The sequence below is a fragment of the Scylla paramamosain genome, chromosome 2 (genome assembly GCF_035594125.1).
Source record: "Scylla paramamosain isolate STU-SP2022 chromosome 2, ASM3559412v1, whole genome shotgun sequence".
Lineage (NCBI taxonomy): Eukaryota > Metazoa > Arthropoda > Malacostraca > Decapoda > Portunidae > Scylla > Scylla paramamosain.
This window is the reverse complement of record NC_087152.1, coordinates 37,417,831-37,437,259: the sequence shown is the minus strand read 5'-3', so window position 1 is coordinate 37,437,259 and position 19,429 is coordinate 37,417,831. Positions and strand designations below refer to the sequence as shown.

The window sequence follows — 19,429 nt, the reverse complement described above, 5'->3', positions numbered from 1 at the left end:
TCCATCCACCAATCCTTCCTTCCTTCCTTCCTTCCTTCTTTATTTTATTTTCTTCTCTTGTCTTACCTTTCTTTTCTATCTCCCTCAGTCTGGAGTGTGTGTGTGTGTGTGTGTGTGTGTGTGTGTGTGTGTGTGTGTGTGTGTGTGTGTGTGTGTGATAACAAGCAGATAGACAGACAGACATGCAGGTAAGCAGACAGGAAGACGAAATGAAAGGCTGGAAGGCAAAGAATTATTCATGAATGTAGATAGGAGAGAGAGAGAGAGAGAGAGAGAGAGAGAGAGAGAGAGAGAGAGAGAGAGAGAGAGAGAGAGAGAGAGAGAGAGAGAGAGAGAGAGAGAGAGAGAGGAGAAGGACATACATACATTCATACACACATACATACATGCATACATAATCGACATGTGCACGCACGCAAAGTAAATAGATTTTTAAAAAGAAAGCTAAGTTGGCTTGATTATCCTTGTCACGACTCACGTATGATAAGAAGGAAAGAAAATAAGAAAATGAATAAATAAAAACTTATGAAATTAAGTTATATACACTATGAAATTACAAGTTTGATCCCATTCTCCTAATCCTATTCTCCTCGAGGCTCTTGTGTCACCCGAAGTTAAATGGCTGTATAGTTATGACTTAGAGCCAACTCCACAGTCACCTTTTTTCAATTATTAGGTAGCCAACAAAGCCACTTCAGCTGTCATCCGGTTCCACAGTCACTTTTGGCCGTTACTTTTTCGTTTAGGCGAGTACTAACAATTTTTTTTTATATTACTCAGGTACAATCAGAGCAAGAGGTCCTGTAACCCGCCACGCTCACCACCATCGTGTTTTGCATTTTTCCTCATTCTCAAGTCTTCTGATCTCTTTAGAATCTCAAAGTTGTCAGGCTTTGTAGTAAGAGAACTGGAGATTGGTGGAAAACCTTAAAAACAGAGTAACGTAAAATAGTAATGTGATAAAATAATATAAGATCAAATTAAGTAAAAAAAAAGTGTAGCATGTTAACCTACTTTTGACCGTGACTGTACATGCCATTTAACCATTTCCTCACTAGCGATAATTTGCAAGCTTCATTAAATCACCAATCAATAGTCAGAAAAGAGTAAATTGAGGTATGATGGTAGTGAATGAGGAATTTGTGATGAGTTTTACCGTCATCTTCACGACAAATATCAGGTAAAGCTTAAAATTCAGTTGCAATGGTTGACGAGATAGAATTAAACTGACGCCGTGATACAGGAACGAGTATAATTTAAGCATTATTTCATTTTCCTTTTTTTTTTTTTTTTTTTTTACGCTTCATGAGACACACATGAATGAATTTCCGTCTCTGAATGTGAAAAAAAAAATATTCGCATTAGTGTTCCTACTATCTATTTATCAGTTTCCTATAAAAAAATATGAACAGAATGCAAATACCAGAGTACGTTTTCTTTTTAATAAGGAACATTATTTCTTTGGAGTGTCTCATGCCTTGAATTGTAGGAAGATTGACTTACTGACTGGCTGACTTACTAGTTAACTGAATGCTTGGTTGATTGATTGATTGATTGGCTGGTTAGTTGACTGACTGACTGGTTGATTGACTTATCGACTTGTTAGTTGACTGATTGAGTGCCCGACTGATTGATCTGAGAGGCTGCAACAACAAGAGAATAGAAATAGTGGGGACGAGGAAAGACTATTTAATTTCTCATTTGTTCCATAATTCCCCAGTTCAGAAGACAGGGAGATGCTGAGTGACCTTTGCGAGGACAGCCAGAATGGGATGATTGTGACCCTACCAAGCCCCACCAGCTGATTACAAGGCTTATGGTGCAGACAGACAGATCGCCAATGATTAGTGCTTAGTGAACAGACGCCGACCACCTCGTGTCATCATTACAGTGTCATCCGTCATCATATTAGCTGGTGACTCAATCCAGGGTCGTTCTTTTTTTTTTTTCTCTCTTATTGGTAACTTTCCTTCATCAGTAAAGAGTTGTAAGGGGATTTCCATATTAAAGGTGACATTGTGAGTACTTGTAGGATTTAAATGTTTCAAGGTTTTAAGAATTGGTATATCTACGTAACTAAATTATCCTTTGTTTTGGATATTTTTCGCCTTTTTTTTTTTATTGGTACATTCATTTATATTTATCATTTTGTGCATTTATTTATTCACCTTTTTTGGGGGGTTATTTGTTTATGTATGTACTTGTTTATGTATTTATTTGTTTTAGTTGTATTCATTTATGTATTCATTTATTCGTTCATTCATTTTTTTTTTCGTTTTTTATTCACTTTTTTTTTTTAAGGAGCGGTAACATAGCGACCTTTTTTTTTCTTCTTCTTCTTCTTTTCCCCTCTATTTTATGCACTAGAGCGGCCTCCTTCGCGCATAAAACATGTACATCTATTGCGTCACGAAACTAAAAACTCACATTTTCTACTTAATGTGTAATGTATAATTGTATATAGGAGTAATTACCCTATCATTAACTTTAATTTCACTCCATCTCTTTTTAGTCTTCACTCTGCATCCGTATGAGTGCAAGGGATAGATGGATTTCAGACCGTACTGTATGAGAGATGCACTGTTACAGAAAATGAACTCTCCAGTCACAAAAGTTGGCATGTGTTCAATTACAGAAAAAAAGAAAAATCTTGCCACACCAATTATTTAAACTACGTGAATACTGATTGTGATAGCAGTGAGGACGATCAGGTTGGCTTGCCGAGGAAGGGAGTAACGGGCTTTATCAAAATCTGGGGGTTACATCTTTGTTTTCTCTTATTTGATTTTAATTTGGACTTCAGAGTAACTTGTTTCGTTCTATTGTGAAAATCAATATTGCTTTAGTTCTTATCAGCCTGTAGATGTTCTCTATATTTAGTATTTTCTTACTAATTGTAGCTCTCTAGAGTATATTAATGTGGACAGAATTAAACTTCGTGTGTGTGTGTGTGTGTGTGTGTGTGTGTGTGTGTGTGTGTGTGTGTGTGTGTGTGTGTGTGTGTGTGTGTGTGTGTGTGTGTGTGTGTGTGTAGGCTCGTGCATGCATACGTGGGTGCGTGTATATACATACTTGCGTGCTTGCGTGTGCGTGTCACTGCCCCCCCTCACCAAACTGCCCACTCATTCTAACCTGCCTGACTCTCTTACCCCGTACCTCACACTCACCTCGCAAGCTTCACAGGGCATCAGTCTCACCCTCCCCCTCTCTGCCTGCCGCCCCCTTCACCTGTCATTATATCTCACCTTTCTCCGCCAAATGTCAGGTGTGGGCGACATACAGGTAATGGTGTCATCTTGGTCATTGCCGAGTTGAAATTACAGCACGGGGGCAGGGGGAGAACGACCTGGTGGTGAATCTTTCAGGGAGAGTGTGGTTGTGGTGTGTTTGTTCAACGATGCATTGTGTCTCGCCCGCCTCGCCGTCCTCCCCTCCCGCCTCACAATTGCTCCATCATACGAGTGACCGTAATTCTATATAAATGATAATAGGGTGTGTGTGATTACTGGTTTTAATGTCAATATTGCTTTCTCTCTCTCTCTCTCTCTCTCTCTCTCTCTCTCTCTCTCTCTCTCTCTCTCTCTCTCTCTCTCTCTCTCTCTCTCTCTCTCTCTCTCTCTCTCTCTCTCTCTCTCTCTCTCGTGATAACGTTGATATTATTATCATTATTATTATTATTATTATTATTATTATTATTATTATTCTTGTTATTATTATTGTTATTATTATTATTATTATTATTATTATTATTATTATGTCTGGTGATTTCATGTTTATATTAGAGTTCTGGCAAGAATTTCATCCCCTGCCACATACCATCTAGTGATGTGTAATTCCGATAACGTCTTATACAGTCATGTAGGTAGAGCCTTTTACATTTCCCTATTGGTCCGCGCCGTCAAGAAGCAATATACGAGTACGTATACACTCGTATGTTTTATTGTTATCGTATCGTGGCTTAAGGACGTGTCGGTGTATATGTTATCTATCTAGCTATCTATCCCTCAATCTATCTATTATACTCATTCATTTCTGCGGTCTTGCTCATCACTCTTTAAAAAAACTGAAGCATTGACGAAGATGAATGAAATTTACCTGACCAGCAATGATAAGGGAACTGCAAAGGTCGTAGGAAAGAAGGAGATTCGACATTATTATATACTGTAAACAAGTTTTTAATCCTAGAAAAAATGTTCATGACGATTGAGGAAGAAATTTGAGTTTATTGGACAAAATTCAATAAACAAAAGATACTGGATAGAACTGAAAATGAGAAACAGAAATCTGACCAAGAAAACTCATGAAAAGCGGAAAAGGAAAAATATATACATTTATAGATGATTTTCAACGAGAACGCTTTTTATTCCTCTCTCTCTCTCTCTCTCTCTCTCTCTCTCTCTCTCTCTCTCTCTCTCTCTCTCTCTCTCTCTCTCTCTCTCTCTCTCTCTCTCTCTCTCGCTCTCGTGAACAAGAAATTACTTTGGAAGACAGAAATGACGACGTTATTAGAAACAGGAAAAATTGTGAAAAAAAATAAATAAGTTCAGCAATTTTAAAAAGTACTGAACTCTCCAAATATCACAGTAACAATGACACGACACGACCAGAATCAACATTTAAACATAGATTATCAAAGATCATGACTACTTATATGGATTAAGAACTACAACTGAAGCTAAACATTGCAGCATGGAAACGAAGCCAAAAGAACCATCGCTCTTCTTCTTTGTCTTCCGCTTTGATGCATTTTCTTATGAAGTCGATGTTTTATTCTATCAATTACCGCTTTTTCCTGCCTTGCGTATCCTGTTTCCTCAATTAGTATCATCAATGTTTTTTTTTCTCTCTCTTTCTCTTCTTCTTCCATGGCCAGTGCCCCTCTTACGTTTAAAAGATCTTTTCCCCGCATGTCATTTGCTACCTCATCCTTGAATCGAAATAATAAAATAGTTTGTAAGCATAGACGTATTCTGAGAGATTCATGTAGTGAGCACGCTTGAAACACAAAACCTATAACCAGTGCTCACTTTAATTTCTAATACATAACTTCATAATATATAAACGAATTTAATCAATACATAATAAGTTAAACAACGGCACAAAGGCCAGAAGACAGATCAGTGTCAGGGAAAAGATCAACATAAATAAAAAAGAGCAAAGCTTGAATGGAAGATGTCGTAAAGATTGTCAAGGAACAGAAATGAAGATTGACAGAACGAGTAGCTAGAAGAACAAATAGCAGACTGAGCGAGAGACTAACTGAATGGCTGGACGTAAAGGCGGAGTGGAGGAGACCAGGTTTGCAGGAGGAAAGATATTAGAGAGAGAGAGAGAGAGAGAGAAGGGGGAAGGGAGCAGACAGACAGACAAAAAGACAGGTAAAAACACAAAAAAACACTAAGAAAAAAACAAAAAAACTGAAAATAAAGATAGATACAGACAAAACACACAAAAAAAAAACAGGCAGACAGACAGACAGACAGACAGACAGACAGAGAAGCCAGACAGACAGGCAGACAGTCACACATGGGAGCGGCAACACATGTATAGATGAATATGCATCCCGCTGCCTCGCCTCACAGGATGCGCCTCGCGAGGAACAACGGATGGCAGCACAAGAAGAGTTGAGAATCCTGCTTCCTCGAACGACATCTGGAGGTGATTGCTCTCTTTGGCTATTCCCTTGCAGTTCGTGGCGGCAGAAACACCAGTGGCCAGTTACTGAGGACTCGAGTGTATTTACCATATAACGAGAGTGACAAACAAAAATCTCATGGTCAGTAGTCAGGATAAGACAAGAAATAGTGGGTTCAAGCTTGATAAAGTTAAATTTTTAAAAGAGGTAGTAATTGGTTCTCAAACAGAGTAGTAAATGAATGGAATAGACTCAGTAACCAGGTTGTTAGTGCTGAGCCACTAGATTAAACAAATTTATAGATAGGGATGGTAGGTGGAAATAGGTAGTTATGTTTCATGCCGTGAGTCACGTCGTGCAAGTCTCATGGCTTCTTGCAGCTTCACCTATTTTACTGTCTTCTTATGTACTGTATATCTAACGTGTAATGCTTCTTTTGCACTTCATAGAATCATAGAAACTTTTGGTAACTGATCTCAGAGTGGGATAAAGGACCGTATTCTCAAACTTCTCGGCCTTTAATTCGCCTACTTCCACCAGGCTGTTGTGAAAGTTATTAAGGTTTTCAAGAGTGCATTCATAATTCTAGTCCAAGTTTGATTGCAGTGGCGTTTGTTTTAATGATTCTAATACAATTATGAAACATTAAGAGTGGTGTGGGTTGTTCATACGATAATTACGAAGCCTCTTTCATCTTCACTGCATATGTAGTTTTGTTAATCGATACTACTGTTACCATAAAGACTCATATTCTAAAACGTTTCGTCACCCTAACTTGACTACTCTTAATTGTCCGTAATGGAAGTTACTGGAGTGTTTTTGAGAGTGCTTGATTCTAATGGTAATTTAACAAAGAATTCTACGACCAGCAGGAGGAAAAAACACTCATGAGAACCCGGTATATCATCTCCGTGACCTTTGAAATTAATCTTCTTGAAACCCTGAAGTATTTTAAGAAGTTGAAAGACTGAGTGTTGTGGTTCAGTTATGCCTTAGTTACTTATACTTCATTTCCTTGGAGTACGTATGGAGCCTTGTTTATTAATATTGCTGTTATAATAGGGGTGTCCTGGTTACTGATCTATAGGAAAGATTTACCCTGGGATGAAATAGATACTGTAAAATTGCAAACTTTCATCTCCGGATTTGGGTTGAAAGCAAAACCTGTGGTTATGTGTGTGAGCCGATATTAGGTATTGATCTGCCACAGCAAGCAAGAGAGAGAGAGAGAGAGAGAGAGAGAGAGAGAGAGAGAGAGACGGATACACAGAGAGGCAGATAGATAGATGGATAAATAGATAGATAGGCAATTAGACTGATACACTGATAGATAGATAAGTAGATAGAGAAATAGATAGACACACAGACAGACAAACAGACAAGCACACTCATTAACAGACTAACACATGAATAGATAGATAAGCAGGCAAGGATATTGACCGACGGAGGAACAGAAACAGACGGACAAAGACAGAGAGACATAAAAATCACACACACACACACACACACACACACACACACACACACACACACACACACACACACACACACACACAACCACACACACACACACACACACACATCACACACACACACACACACACACACACACAGATAAAGAACATGTTTCGTCCTCATTATCAACACAAGTTTCGCGATAAACTACGAGAAGGAAAGACAGGAAAGAGAGCGAAAAAAAAAATCATTATATTGATGACGGAGAGTACGAAAGGGAAAGGGTTGAGAGGAGGGAGCGAGAAGAGAGTGGAGTGGAAAGAGGGAGAGGAGGAGAGCTCTGGGGTGGAGGGTTGGGTTGGATGGCAGAGGGAGGAGAGGAAGGGACAGGATGGGGAGGAGAAAGAAAGGGGGTGGTGGAAAAAGATTCATTGTCTGGCCTCATAATTGTTGCTATTAACCCTCTCGGCGCTCCAGAAGGCCACCTGTCACCAGCTGGACTCCCCGCGCCTCACCCAAGCACTCCTGGCTGCCCCTCCGCTGGAAAACAATAGACTGATCTCGCCGCGCCACTTCACATCAGCGACGAGTCTCGATCCTTTAGTGTAACACGACAATGATGAGTGACTTTCGGAGGCTCAGAGTGCAGTGGTTAAGGGCCTGTGTTAGCTTAAAGCCTTTTGATTCCAGCTTGAAAATGGGATATAAAGGACAAGAAATAAGATGGGACTGTTTACTTATATATTCTTTTTTTTTTTTCTCTCTCTCTCTCTCGTTTTGAAGGTCTTGTGTTTTCCCCGTTTTACTTTCAGACTTTTATTTTTTTTATTTGTTTTATCTCTTGCTCGTAGGTGTACAGTAGTAGTAATTTCTCTCCTCTCTCTCTCTCTCTCTCTCTCTCTCCTCTTCCTCTCTCCTCTCTCTCTCTCTCTCTCTCTCTCTCTCTCTCTCTCTCTCTCTCTCTCTCCTCTCTCTCCTCTCTCTCTCTCTCTCGTTTCCCAAGCAACCAATATTTTTCTCTACTTCCTTCCATCTTTCCGTCCTTCCTTCTTTTCCTTTCCTCCCTCTCTCCTCTCCTCTCCTTCCCTCACTATTTCCCTTACTCCTTTCCTCCCTTTCTCCCTCTCTGCCTCCCTCTCTTGACGCCACTCGCCTGCCTCCCTCTCTCCCTCCCTCTCTTCCTCCCCACGCATGTCGTTAGTCATTTGTCACGGGCGGGGAAGGCGGGGTCTGGAACCATCGTGAGTTATGACTCGTCAACGAACTCTCCTCTTTTATTTTTCTCCTCCACCTTTTTTCTTCTTGGCCTTGCAGGTACTGTATTTGCCTACATTGATCCGGTAATATATTGCAGGGAAATCAATTATCGGGTGAGAAATGGAGGCGTTTTGTCTTCCTACACATTTATAGCGAAGCCGCACGCCGCCGACCGCTGGAGCTGCTGCGGGAGTGTGGTGGGCGACCTGGACCAGCACACCAGATAGCGGGGAGATGGGATGCGTATGGCCAGGATCTTCTCTATCTCGCGGGAAGGTGTAGGTAAGTAGGTAGGCAGAAGGCACTATTGAGAAAACCTTAACTATCGTGGTATAAGCCTGAGTGATGAATAGGGAAAAGTGTGTGTGTGTGTGTGTGTTGTGTGTGTGTGTGTGTGTCAGAGATTTGATATGAGAATTAACACTTTTTCTTATGTTGTCAAAATAGTTCACCAGTTTTTTTTTCAGATTTTTTTTTTTTTTTTCATGCATCTCTTACACCAGGTTTGACTTTTCCTGCCAGTACTGTACGTAGGCGCTTAGCTGAAGGTTCATTCAAACCCTCTGCCTCTGCTGCACGATTTTAGTCATTCTTACCTTTAATTGATTTTTTTTTTTTTTTTTTTTACGTCAGAGGGACATTGGCCTAAAACAGCAAAAAAAGAAGGGAAAGAAAGGTTCTTATTTATACGGTAGTTAAGCTCTCTCCTCCTCTCTCTCTCTCTCCCTCTCTCCTCTCTCCTCTCTCTCTCTCTCTCTCTCCCCCTCTCTCCTCTCTCTCTCTCCTCTCTCTCTCTCCTCTCTCTCTCTCTCTCTCTCTCTCTCTCTCTCTCTCTCTCTCTCTCTCCAACACAATGCACTTGTTTGACAATATTTTTAGCAGTAGTTATAGTCGTAGTAATAGTAGTAGTAGTAGCAGTAGCAGTAGTAGTAGTAGTAGTAGTAGTAGTAGTAGTAGTAGTAGTAGTGGTGGTAATGGTGTAGGTGGTGATAGTAGTAGTAACACCAGCGGCACTATTTCTCTCATTTATGATCAAAGAGAGAGAGAGAGAGAGAGAGTGAGTCTATTGGGTGGCGCAGTTCGAATGTCATTTGATTCTTTACCAGGAAGTGTAGGGGACAACATGGCATTTGATATCCATGTATACTCGTATGTATGCCATAGTGTGCATATGTATACATTTATATGTATGTGTATGAGACGTGACTTGTCCATTTGTATAATAATCATCGTACTTAATAATAATATCTTCATTTCACATAATCAGGCTACTACTACTACTACTACTACTACTACTTTACTATAATTATGACGCAAAACAACAAAAATCATATAAACTAATCATGACATCATTACATACATACAGAATTGCATGTATTATAATTTCATGCTCCTGTGTTATCTTTCATTGCTGATCTGCAAAGTGTGATGAAGTTACAGGCTGGCGTTCAGTTGACCCGTGGCTGCTTCCTGTTCAGTTCGGTAGTGGTGAGTATTTGTATTATAACACCAAAAAGCGTTACAATGGCCATGTGAACAGGAATGGATTTGGAAGGTATACTAGTAGTCAAACATCTCTCTCTCTCTCGTCTCCTCTTCCTCTCTCTCTCCTCTCTCTCGTCTCCTCTCTCTCTCTCTCTCTCTCTCTCTCTCTCTCTCTCTCTCTGGGCCCACTTTAATTATTCTTTATGCAAGCCTTTGCCATTATTCCGCCAGTGTGATTCCTTCCTCGGGCCGCCTTGAAGCCAACTCGAATGGTCGGCTGTCGGAGCATATTCATAATTTTACTCTCTCTCTCTCTCTCTCTCTCTCTCTCTCTCTCTCTCTCTCCTCTCTCTCCTCTCTCTCTCTCTCTCTCTCTCTCTCTCTCTTTCTTGTAAAGCAGAGGAAGAAAATTGCCTTTTTGCACCATTAACCGAGGCTCGATCCATCAAGTGAAGTCAGATTAGGTCGTTGTGTGCATTTAATATACATATATAAAAGCGAGGAGGAGGAGGAGGAGGGAAGGGGTGGAAGGAGGCAGGAGGGGGAGAGGCAAGGGGAGGGTAGGAAGCAGATCGAGGCAGACAAAAAAAAAAAAAAGTGGGGGTGGGAGGGGAGAGGGAAAGGGAGACGGTCCAGGGGGAGCCAAATGCAATCTCCATTCCAGAATCCGTCTTGCTTACGTTTATTATTATGAAACATCCCGTTTTCTTTCTGAGGCGGAACTATTAGAGGGAATGGGGTTTGTGCCGTGTTTATTCTGGTTTTAAAAGTCGACACTGCCTGTGAGAGATAGGGAGGAGGCGAAGGAGGAGGGAGCAGCAGTAGGAGGAGGAGGAGGAGGAGGGAGGAGGAGGAGGAGCGGTGTGTGTAGTCCGCACGCGATATCGCCCTTCTCTCTCTCTCTCTCTCTCTCTCTCTCTCTCTCTCTCTCTCCTCTCTCTTCTCCTCTCTCTCCTCTCTCTCTCTCTCCTCTCCTCCTCCTCTCTCTCTCTCTCTCTCTCTCTCCTCTCTTGCTTTTACACACACACACACACACACACACACACACACACTACACACACACACACAAACATAGAGTACATACATACTACATACATAGATAGATAAATAGATAAATAGATGGATAGACAAACAGACAAATAGACAGATCAAGATGGATAGATAGATAGATCATATGTACGTACAATACATTTATAAACACTTTCTGTTAAAACATCGTAACATAATCTCCTTAATTCCAGTGAATGTAACATTTCCGTGAATACGAATGTTAATTCTTCCTAAGCAGTCAGGAATCGTGATCCGTGCCGTGCTGCGCCTTCCTGACTGTGTGAAGTGTTTGATACGTGACACTTGTCCTGCCACACACTCCACGCTGAATGCATGTAATACCAAACATTAGGTACACACTACCACCGCCGCCGCCACCACCACCACCACCACCACCACCAGCTTCAAAGAGTGGCCTGGCACGCATATTCACAGAAATGGTGTCAAGTTTGAACATTCGTTGTTGTGAAGTGTAAATTAATGCACTTCTTTACGAGACGGTATTTTGTTCATATCCGTACGCGTGTTATTTTCAGCAGTCCTCCACGGCGTTGGCTGCGTTGCTTGGTGGCGGTCAGCTGTGCCGTCCCGCTGGCCACACGCACCAGAGCATTGTCTTGCATGACAGAAACACGAAGCTTGTAAAGTTTCCTATAAAATTTGAAATATTCGTGTTGTTGTTGTTGTTGCTGCTGTGGTTGTTGTTGATGTTGTTGTTGTTGTTGTTGTTGTTGTTTCTAATCTAATAAGGAAAAAGTGGAAGAAATGTCAGCAGCAGCAGCTTCACCTTGACACTGGTTATCGGTCACTCACCGGTCCCATCAACATTATCACCCGTGTTCCCAAACGTTTGGGCGTCTTGCCTCCACTACTGTTAACAGACTCTAATGAAGATTATCAGCATTTTTCAAGGAGGTTTTTCATGAAGCTAGTGATAGTTCGTTAAGGATTCTGCACCAACCAAATAGAAAAAAAAATAAAGTAATCGTGAATATATTTCTTACGGAAGCCAATATGGGATGCCAGTGTATTCAAAAACACTTTGCTTTCTCACCGCGACTATTTTCAAAGGCCATGGAGATAATGAGTCAGGTTCTTAAGAGTGCTCTTCCTGTTAATAATGTAGAAATCTTGTTAATCTGTCACTAAAATCATAAAAACACCCTTAAAAACCCGTGTAACTTCAACTAGAGCCTCTTGAATGTAATCGAGGTGCAGGCAAGTGTTTCAGAATGTGGTAAAGAGTGCGGCGGTCACCAGTGGTCGCCAGGATTGTCAGACGATAAGAAAGACCTCCCGGTGGTGCCGCGGCGGGCATCTGGCGGTAATGTCTCAATCAGGGACGGGCCGCGGGAGGCGAGGAGCGGCGCGGCTTGATAATTAACACCTCAGAGTCTGGCGCCATTAATTCCCCTTCCCTGGCGCGGCCTCCTGTCACGGCGGCAGATTGGAACCTGATGTCTGCCGCCAAATTAGGCCTACGTACTACAGATTAACTTTTTTTTTTCTCTCGGCTGCTGTTGTCTTGGGGGAAAAAAATAAGTACGCCATTTTATGTTACCGCAAATAGCAAAGAAGCGGTGCTAAAATTGATGGTCGCTGGCTGGCCTCCATTACAAGAACCATGACTCTTAACACGCAAATAATTGATCCTAAGACATCATAATTTTCACTTGAACACGAAAATACAAGTTAGTAAGTCAAACAAATGTTCCTGACTTAAATACAAGAACACAAGGCAAGGGAAGTATATGAACCCACCACCACCACTACCGCCACCACCACCGCCCCAAGAAAAAAAAAAAAGCAACTCGGACCATAAAACCTGATAAAAAGAAGTGAGGCAAAAAGAGAGAAGGAAAGAAGAGGGGGGATGATAAAGTAAACACCTTGAGTCTTGCCACCAACACCGCCATCTCCACGCGCGCGAGAAAGATTCCATCCTACACAGTTTATCATCCTCCTACCCCGTTTTTTGAGGAAGGTTATGCGTCTAAACACTGAAATTAGTGAACATGGGAGGAGAACACCCATGAGCGATAGAGACTCGTCACGGAATCTTTAATTACAGAGTGGTGTGAGTTAGAATGCAGAATGAGAGGGGAGGGAGCCTGGCCCAGCGAGTAATTAGGCTGCAGGAAGTGTGGGGCTAAATGCTGGTTTGCTTAGTAATGGATTGATCCTCTGTGTTTACTATCGTCTCTCTCTCTCTCTCTCTCTCCTCCCCCCACCCGTGTTGTTCCCAGTTGGTGAAGGGTCGTAGTAGTAGTAGTAGTAGTAGTGGTGGTGGTGGTGGTGGTCGTGATTGTAGTAATAGTAGTAGTTGTAGTAGTAGTAGTAGTAGTAGTAGCAGCAGCAGCAGCAGCAGCAGCAGCAGTAGCAGCAGCAGCAGCAGCAGTAGCAGCAGTAATATAGTAGTAGCATCAGTAGTAGTAGTAGTAGTAGTAGCAGCAGCAGCAGCAGCAGCAGCAGCAGTAGTAGTAGTAGTAGTAGTAGTAGTAGTAGTAGTAGTAGTAATAGTAGAAGAAGAAGAAGCAGTAGTTATCGTCGTCATCGTTGTTGTTAGAATAATCAATTAAGTTAAAACGTTGAAGTGATGACAATGATAATGTTGATAAATAAGTAGACAGACACATACAGGTAAACCATTTAAGTTACTGTCAACTTATGCCTGTGCTTTAAGCTACAGATGAAAATTGTTATATATATATATATATATATATATATATATATATATATATATATATATATATATATATATATATATATATATATATATATATATATATATATATATACATATATATACGAGTATATATATATATATATATATATATATATATATATATATATATATATATATATATATATATATATATATATATATATATATATATATATATATATATATACAGCTTTCTTGTCTGTGTATTAGGAAATGACCAACAATCACAGGAGCAGTTTTGTTTATATACAGCGAGAAAGAACAAAGTCCGGTAAAATTATTCCCCACTTTTAGCCCGCCGAGCCCGTGGTGGTGGCGGTGGTGGAAGGCAGGAGGGAGGGAGGCAGGGAGGTAGGGATGGAAGAAGGGGGAGGGACGGCAGGGGCCGCGCCAGCCTGGCAAAGCTTCGACCAGCCTCACCATCGCAGTTCGGAACAGGTGTTTTAGGTACGAACCTTCAAGAATACTTTTCACAGCCTTGTAATTTAGTATTGCGATACATTTTGTTAGCCTCGTGGGTACCGGGAATACATGTAGTATAATGTAACCTTGCACGGCGGTGCAGGGCGGGCACTTGATGTGAAGTGCTTCGTTAAGTGGTGCAATTGCTCCAGGCTTCATGAATCCCTGTGAAGCACTTCATTTCTCTCCCTTTTGATCAAATGAGTCCCTGAATACTTCTTTTTAATTATGTATAAAATTTTAATCACATTATATACAGCATTATCTGGCAGTGTGATGCAATATAGATATAGACAGGAGCACCACTGTAGCCAAAAATTCAATTGAGGTGAACGAGGAATGAGGTAACAAGACGACCGAGGTTAGCAGCCCGTGCCGGTTCTCGCACAACTAGCCAGTCGCCTCTCAAGTGCTGAGGTGTGAGGAACCCATTTGCTGCTCCTGAAATTAACGAATAATACTAATTCATTGGGTAAGTCATCGATATTAAGTACTTATTGGGGGATGGGGGAGGTAGCGAGGCAGTGGAGGCTGTAGTACTGTAACACTCGTCCTGCCAGCCTTAGTGGGTTCTTAACTTCTAATGTGAGAGCTGGGAATGGTACGATGAAGGTGTACTTGGAAAATAATACATTCGGTTTATTCTAGTTTTCATATACTTACTTACGATATTGTGTTTTCAATTGGGAGCCATTAGACACCGTGTGTTTTGATTTACTCGTAATACATTGTGTGTTATCAGGTCTTGAGTGAGACAGCAATACTAATCACTATTTTCTCCTCCATTTCTGCATCATACCGTGAGTGTGCTTGGGTAATGGCACTCAGGGAGGAATTAGGGAGGAATTATTGGGCTGCTCATGGTTCGCTGCTTGTCAGGATGGGATGCACTTCCATGGGTCTGCCGCGTGCCGTCCAGTCCTGGTGTGCAAGTTAACTAACGGAAAGTTTCCAAACCAGATAAAGTGAAAACAACTACTACCAGCCTTTTCTTTTTTTTTTTTTTTTACGTAGATTCTTCCAAGACATTCGAATAACACAGTAAAGTTTTGCAGTATTATTAAGAGAATGATATAAACATTGGTTTTGTTGTGTAAATAACATATTTGAAATTATTTTACTTATAAATCATCAGATGCTTGTTTTTATTAGTTTCATCATTTATTCATGTTAATAACTTACCCCTTAAATACTGGAAAGAGCACATCACGAGTTTAGGAGTAGTCATAATCACAGCATCATTATAGTGTGTACTATACACTTGGCCTCACAGATGCAGTATGAGCGGCGGGGAGGCCCGAGCCGGCGACGCGGCGGCCGCTGCTCACATGAGGCTGGTATGGCTGGTGCCGGAGCCTCAAGAGGCGGCGCTGTCACAACAGATGCAGTTCATCCGAAACATGGCACACCCGCGGCATCAGGGAAGAGAGAGTGCGCTGAGTCACCATCAGGTACACGACATGACTCACGTGCTGCAGATGGCACGGGACGCCCAGGCAACACAGCAACAACACCAACAGAAAGAACAGCAACAACAGCAGGAACAACAGAAGCAGCAAAAGCAGCAGCAACAGCAGAAACTGCAACAACACCATAAGCAACAGCAAATCAAGCAGCAGCAGCAGCAGCAGCAGCAGCAGCAGAAACAGCAGCAGCAGCGACAGCAGCAGCAGCGACAGCAACAGCAGCGACAGCAACAACAGCGACAGCAACAGCAGCGGCAACAGCAACTGCAGCAGCAGTTACAACAACAGCAACAACAACCGCAACAGCAGCAACAACAGCAAAAACAGCAACAACCGCAACAGCAGCAGCAGCAACAGGAAGTGCAACAGCAGCTGCGTCAGCAACAAGAGATGAATGACCCCGTGCCAGCACAACAGGGACAAGATCATGACGCATCTCCAACGCAGCGGAAACAGCAGCAGCAACAGCAACAACAACAACAACAACAACAACAACAACAACAACAACAACAGCAGCAGCAGCACCACCACCACCAGCGTGACGCACCACAGGAGTCTCATGACGTGCATTATCACATCATCTCAGCAGGACGCCGCTATCCACATGAAAGGCCTCCAGGTAATTGTACCCCTTATATATATATATATATATATATATATATATATATATATATATATATATATATATATATATATATATATATATATATATATATATATATATATATATATATATATATATAATCACCGTTTTGCATAATGTCTCCATTCTAAAGCAAAATAAACTCACTATTACCATAGCTACTACTACTACTACTACTACTACTACTATTTTTCGTGCGTAACTTTCCTATCCCCATCCACAGGAGCCGCGGGCCCCGGGGCGCCGCTGCCCCTTCCACTGGCCACACACCCACTACTCCACGTGGATAAGTTCAAACCCTCGCACGGCCACCACTACCAGGTAACCTGCTGACCTGCCTTCTTCATTCATTCTACTTGTGACAGAATACACATCTCACTTTCCTCTTTTCCCACTTTGAGGCTCGTACACACACACACACACACATAGCGTGTCTCCGTATGTATTTTTCTTCAACTTAACACCATCTCCACGTCCAGGTTATTCCAACCGTCAGTACTTCAAGTAAGGAAACTCAACCCAATTATTTGACTTTGTTTAGGCTTCCTTTTAGACTTGCACTCAGAAACCCTTGTCCTTCCCTCACCCGCCGTCAGAAGGTCGTCACTGGCCATACTCGTAACGCAGCGAGCCTCCTTCAGGTGTGTGGCAGCAACAGCGGAGGCAGGAAGGCTCGCTCCTCCTACACCGTCCAACAGCTGCAGATTCTCAACCGCCGTTTTCTGAGGAGTATGTACCTGGCGCAGCACGAACGCTCAGAGCTGGCCGCCATGGTGGGGCTCTCTGAAACCCAGGTGAGTCCCGTGTCAGATGAAGGGAGTACCATGTCAGGTAAATATCCAGACCAGGTGAACCTCAGACTACACTTATATATATTTTAAAGATATGCTACTTGTAAAAGCTTCATGATACAAGCTACTTATAAAACAGAACAGAATATTTCGTGCCTCACCCCAGTGTCACCTTTTATTTCCATATCCTATATATATATATATATATATATATATATATATATATATATATATATATATATATATATATATATATATATATATATATATATATATATATATATATATATATATATATATATATATACGAGTATATATATATATATATATATATATATATATATATATATATATATATATATATATATATAAAATATATATAATTTTTTTTTCTCTGGCCAGGTAAAGATCTGGTTCCAAAACCGTCGATCGAAGTACAAGAAGCACATCCGGGCTGGCCATCGTCGCTCCCACCACGGCAAGAGCTCCCCATCGCAGGGCCCTCCGCGCGTGCACCGCAAGTAAGTCTTCTTTACTATCCAGTAATATCTCAGAATAAATAAGATAACAGTGCTAGACAAATACTTCAGTAAAGTTATGTATTAGTAGAGGTACACGTGGTGTCTCCTGACATGCCTGGCCTTTTGCTTTAGGTTGAAATCGCCCTCGCCGTCCGTTAGTAGTTCCGGGAGCGTGCTGACGATGCGAGCCGTCCCTTACACGGTCCCGGCCCCATCCTCTTACTACGAGTACCCGCTCCCGATGACGGCCATGTACGGCGGTGTGCCATTCCCGCTGTCTCAGATCAGTCCGCCATTGCTGCTGAGCCAAGACTCCCGTCCAATCCCCCCTGTTACCTCCGTGGATTCCACGTCGCTGGCCGGCGCCCCCTCTGTCGCCACTGTTGCACCTTCTGTTTCTGACCTGACAGCACAGCACAGCTCCGCCACATGTGTGCCCCATTTAGGCCACAAAAATTATGTCTTGCAAACCTCAAGAATGATGCCCAACCCCCAGAGGTTTGATCATTATGGCGCGGGGTTGGCAGCGTCCACCGCCAATAGAAGTATGGACTGTGAATCTTTTGTTGACAAGACAGACACGACGATAAAAACAGATTATGTGTCTGTATCTCACAATGCACAAGGTGTGGCTGCAGGCCAGAATCCACCTGACACACAGGAGTCGCCTACTCAGGCTGACAGCCAACCAAACCAACAACTGGCGGAGTTGAATCAAAGTATGAAAAAGCGCAGCGAAGTATGGATCAGCAACGCAGCTTTAAATCACTCGTACGTTCCCGAGCTGCCTCAGCCCTGGGCATCGGGTGTGTGTCAGGCCGGCAACCAAGTGCTAGGCCGGGAGTCATGTCTTGATGTCAGGGAAAAGTTTATCCCTAACCTGTACAGCAAAGCGTTTCAGCCCGCATACATTCCCTCAGGCACCTTCATCTACGCGTCGCCTGGGGACAAGTTCCCCGCAAGCCAAACTTCATCCGCCCTGGACACAACTACCGTCACCAAAGCCAAAAGTGACAACACTACCACTTCTTTCTCATCCCCTTCTTCAGTGAAATCCTCCCCTTTTCCTACTCCTCCCTTTCCTTCAACCACCTCCACGCCCATCAGCCCCAACACCTCAGTCTCCACCACTCTAATTAACCCCTTGACCCTCTTGGCGGAGACCGAGGAATGTGACACGGACGGTTTCCCCGCCGTGGACGACACTGATGAGTCTGAGCTTTCCGCCCTCGACTTAGTGATGCTGAGTGACCACCAGCCCGCCAAGATGGAGCGAGGAGGGGTCGAGTGGGAATAGACTTTACTGAATATAACATTACGAAAAGAATGTTGTTGTTTTCTTAGTATATACAAACATGGTATATTCGTATAATTTATCATTCCTCAAAGATATTCTTATCTTTACCGTAAACTTGTGTTTGTTTCTTAAGTCGCTGTAAGTCTGAAAAAATTAAAGCGTACGAAACTGGAAATGTGATAACACACACACACACACACACACACACACACACACAATACGCATATAATAAGAAAAAATTGTTTTGTTTTACTTTTAAACATCAAACAACCATATGCATCTTTGTTCTCAGTATTTTGTATGTTCGAATTCTGTAGTTATAAACTACTTAGTTGTGATTGTTAATTTTATACATGTAGAAGATTGTAAGTTACTGTTGCTGCCCAGTGGTGGGCAGGTGTGTGTAAAACAAGAAAATCAATAAAACTTTTCTTTCTAATATTCATATATTTCCAGCGAAGAGATTAAGTATAGTTACCTTGTTATTCTAAATAAATAGTTGTAGGATATGCAATACAATCCAAAAGAGAAGAAAACGCATGCAACAGAAGACTGCTAATTTGTATGAACTTTCAGAGTGAAGCGGCAGCGGTTCATAGTACACGATGGGGAGTGAGGTGGTGGTGGTGGTGGCAGTACTGT

At 42.0% G+C, this 19,429-nt stretch overlaps 1 protein-coding gene across 1 annotated transcript in view; it reads left to right on the top strand.

Annotated features, from left to right (window-relative positions):
* LOC135114631 (transcription factor sma-9-like) overlaps window positions 1-19,226 on the top strand; it is a 109,682-nt gene extending 90,456 nt beyond the window's left edge. Inside the window, exons 2-7 of the mRNA XM_064030419.1 lie at window positions 8,501-8,629; window positions 15,343-16,154; window positions 16,402-16,499; window positions 16,775-16,972; window positions 17,372-17,490; window positions 17,623-19,226. Coding sequence (XP_063886489.1) covers window positions 15,350-16,154; window positions 16,402-16,499; window positions 16,775-16,972; window positions 17,372-17,490; window positions 17,623-18,787 — 2,385 coding nt within the window. The 5' untranslated portion in view covers window positions 8,501-8,629; window positions 15,343-15,349 and the 3' untranslated portion in view covers window positions 18,788-19,226. The remainder of the gene's footprint in view (window positions 1-8,500; window positions 8,630-15,342; window positions 16,155-16,401; window positions 16,500-16,774; window positions 16,973-17,371; window positions 17,491-17,622) is intronic.
* The last annotated feature ends 203 nt before the right edge of the window (window positions 19,227-19,429 follow it).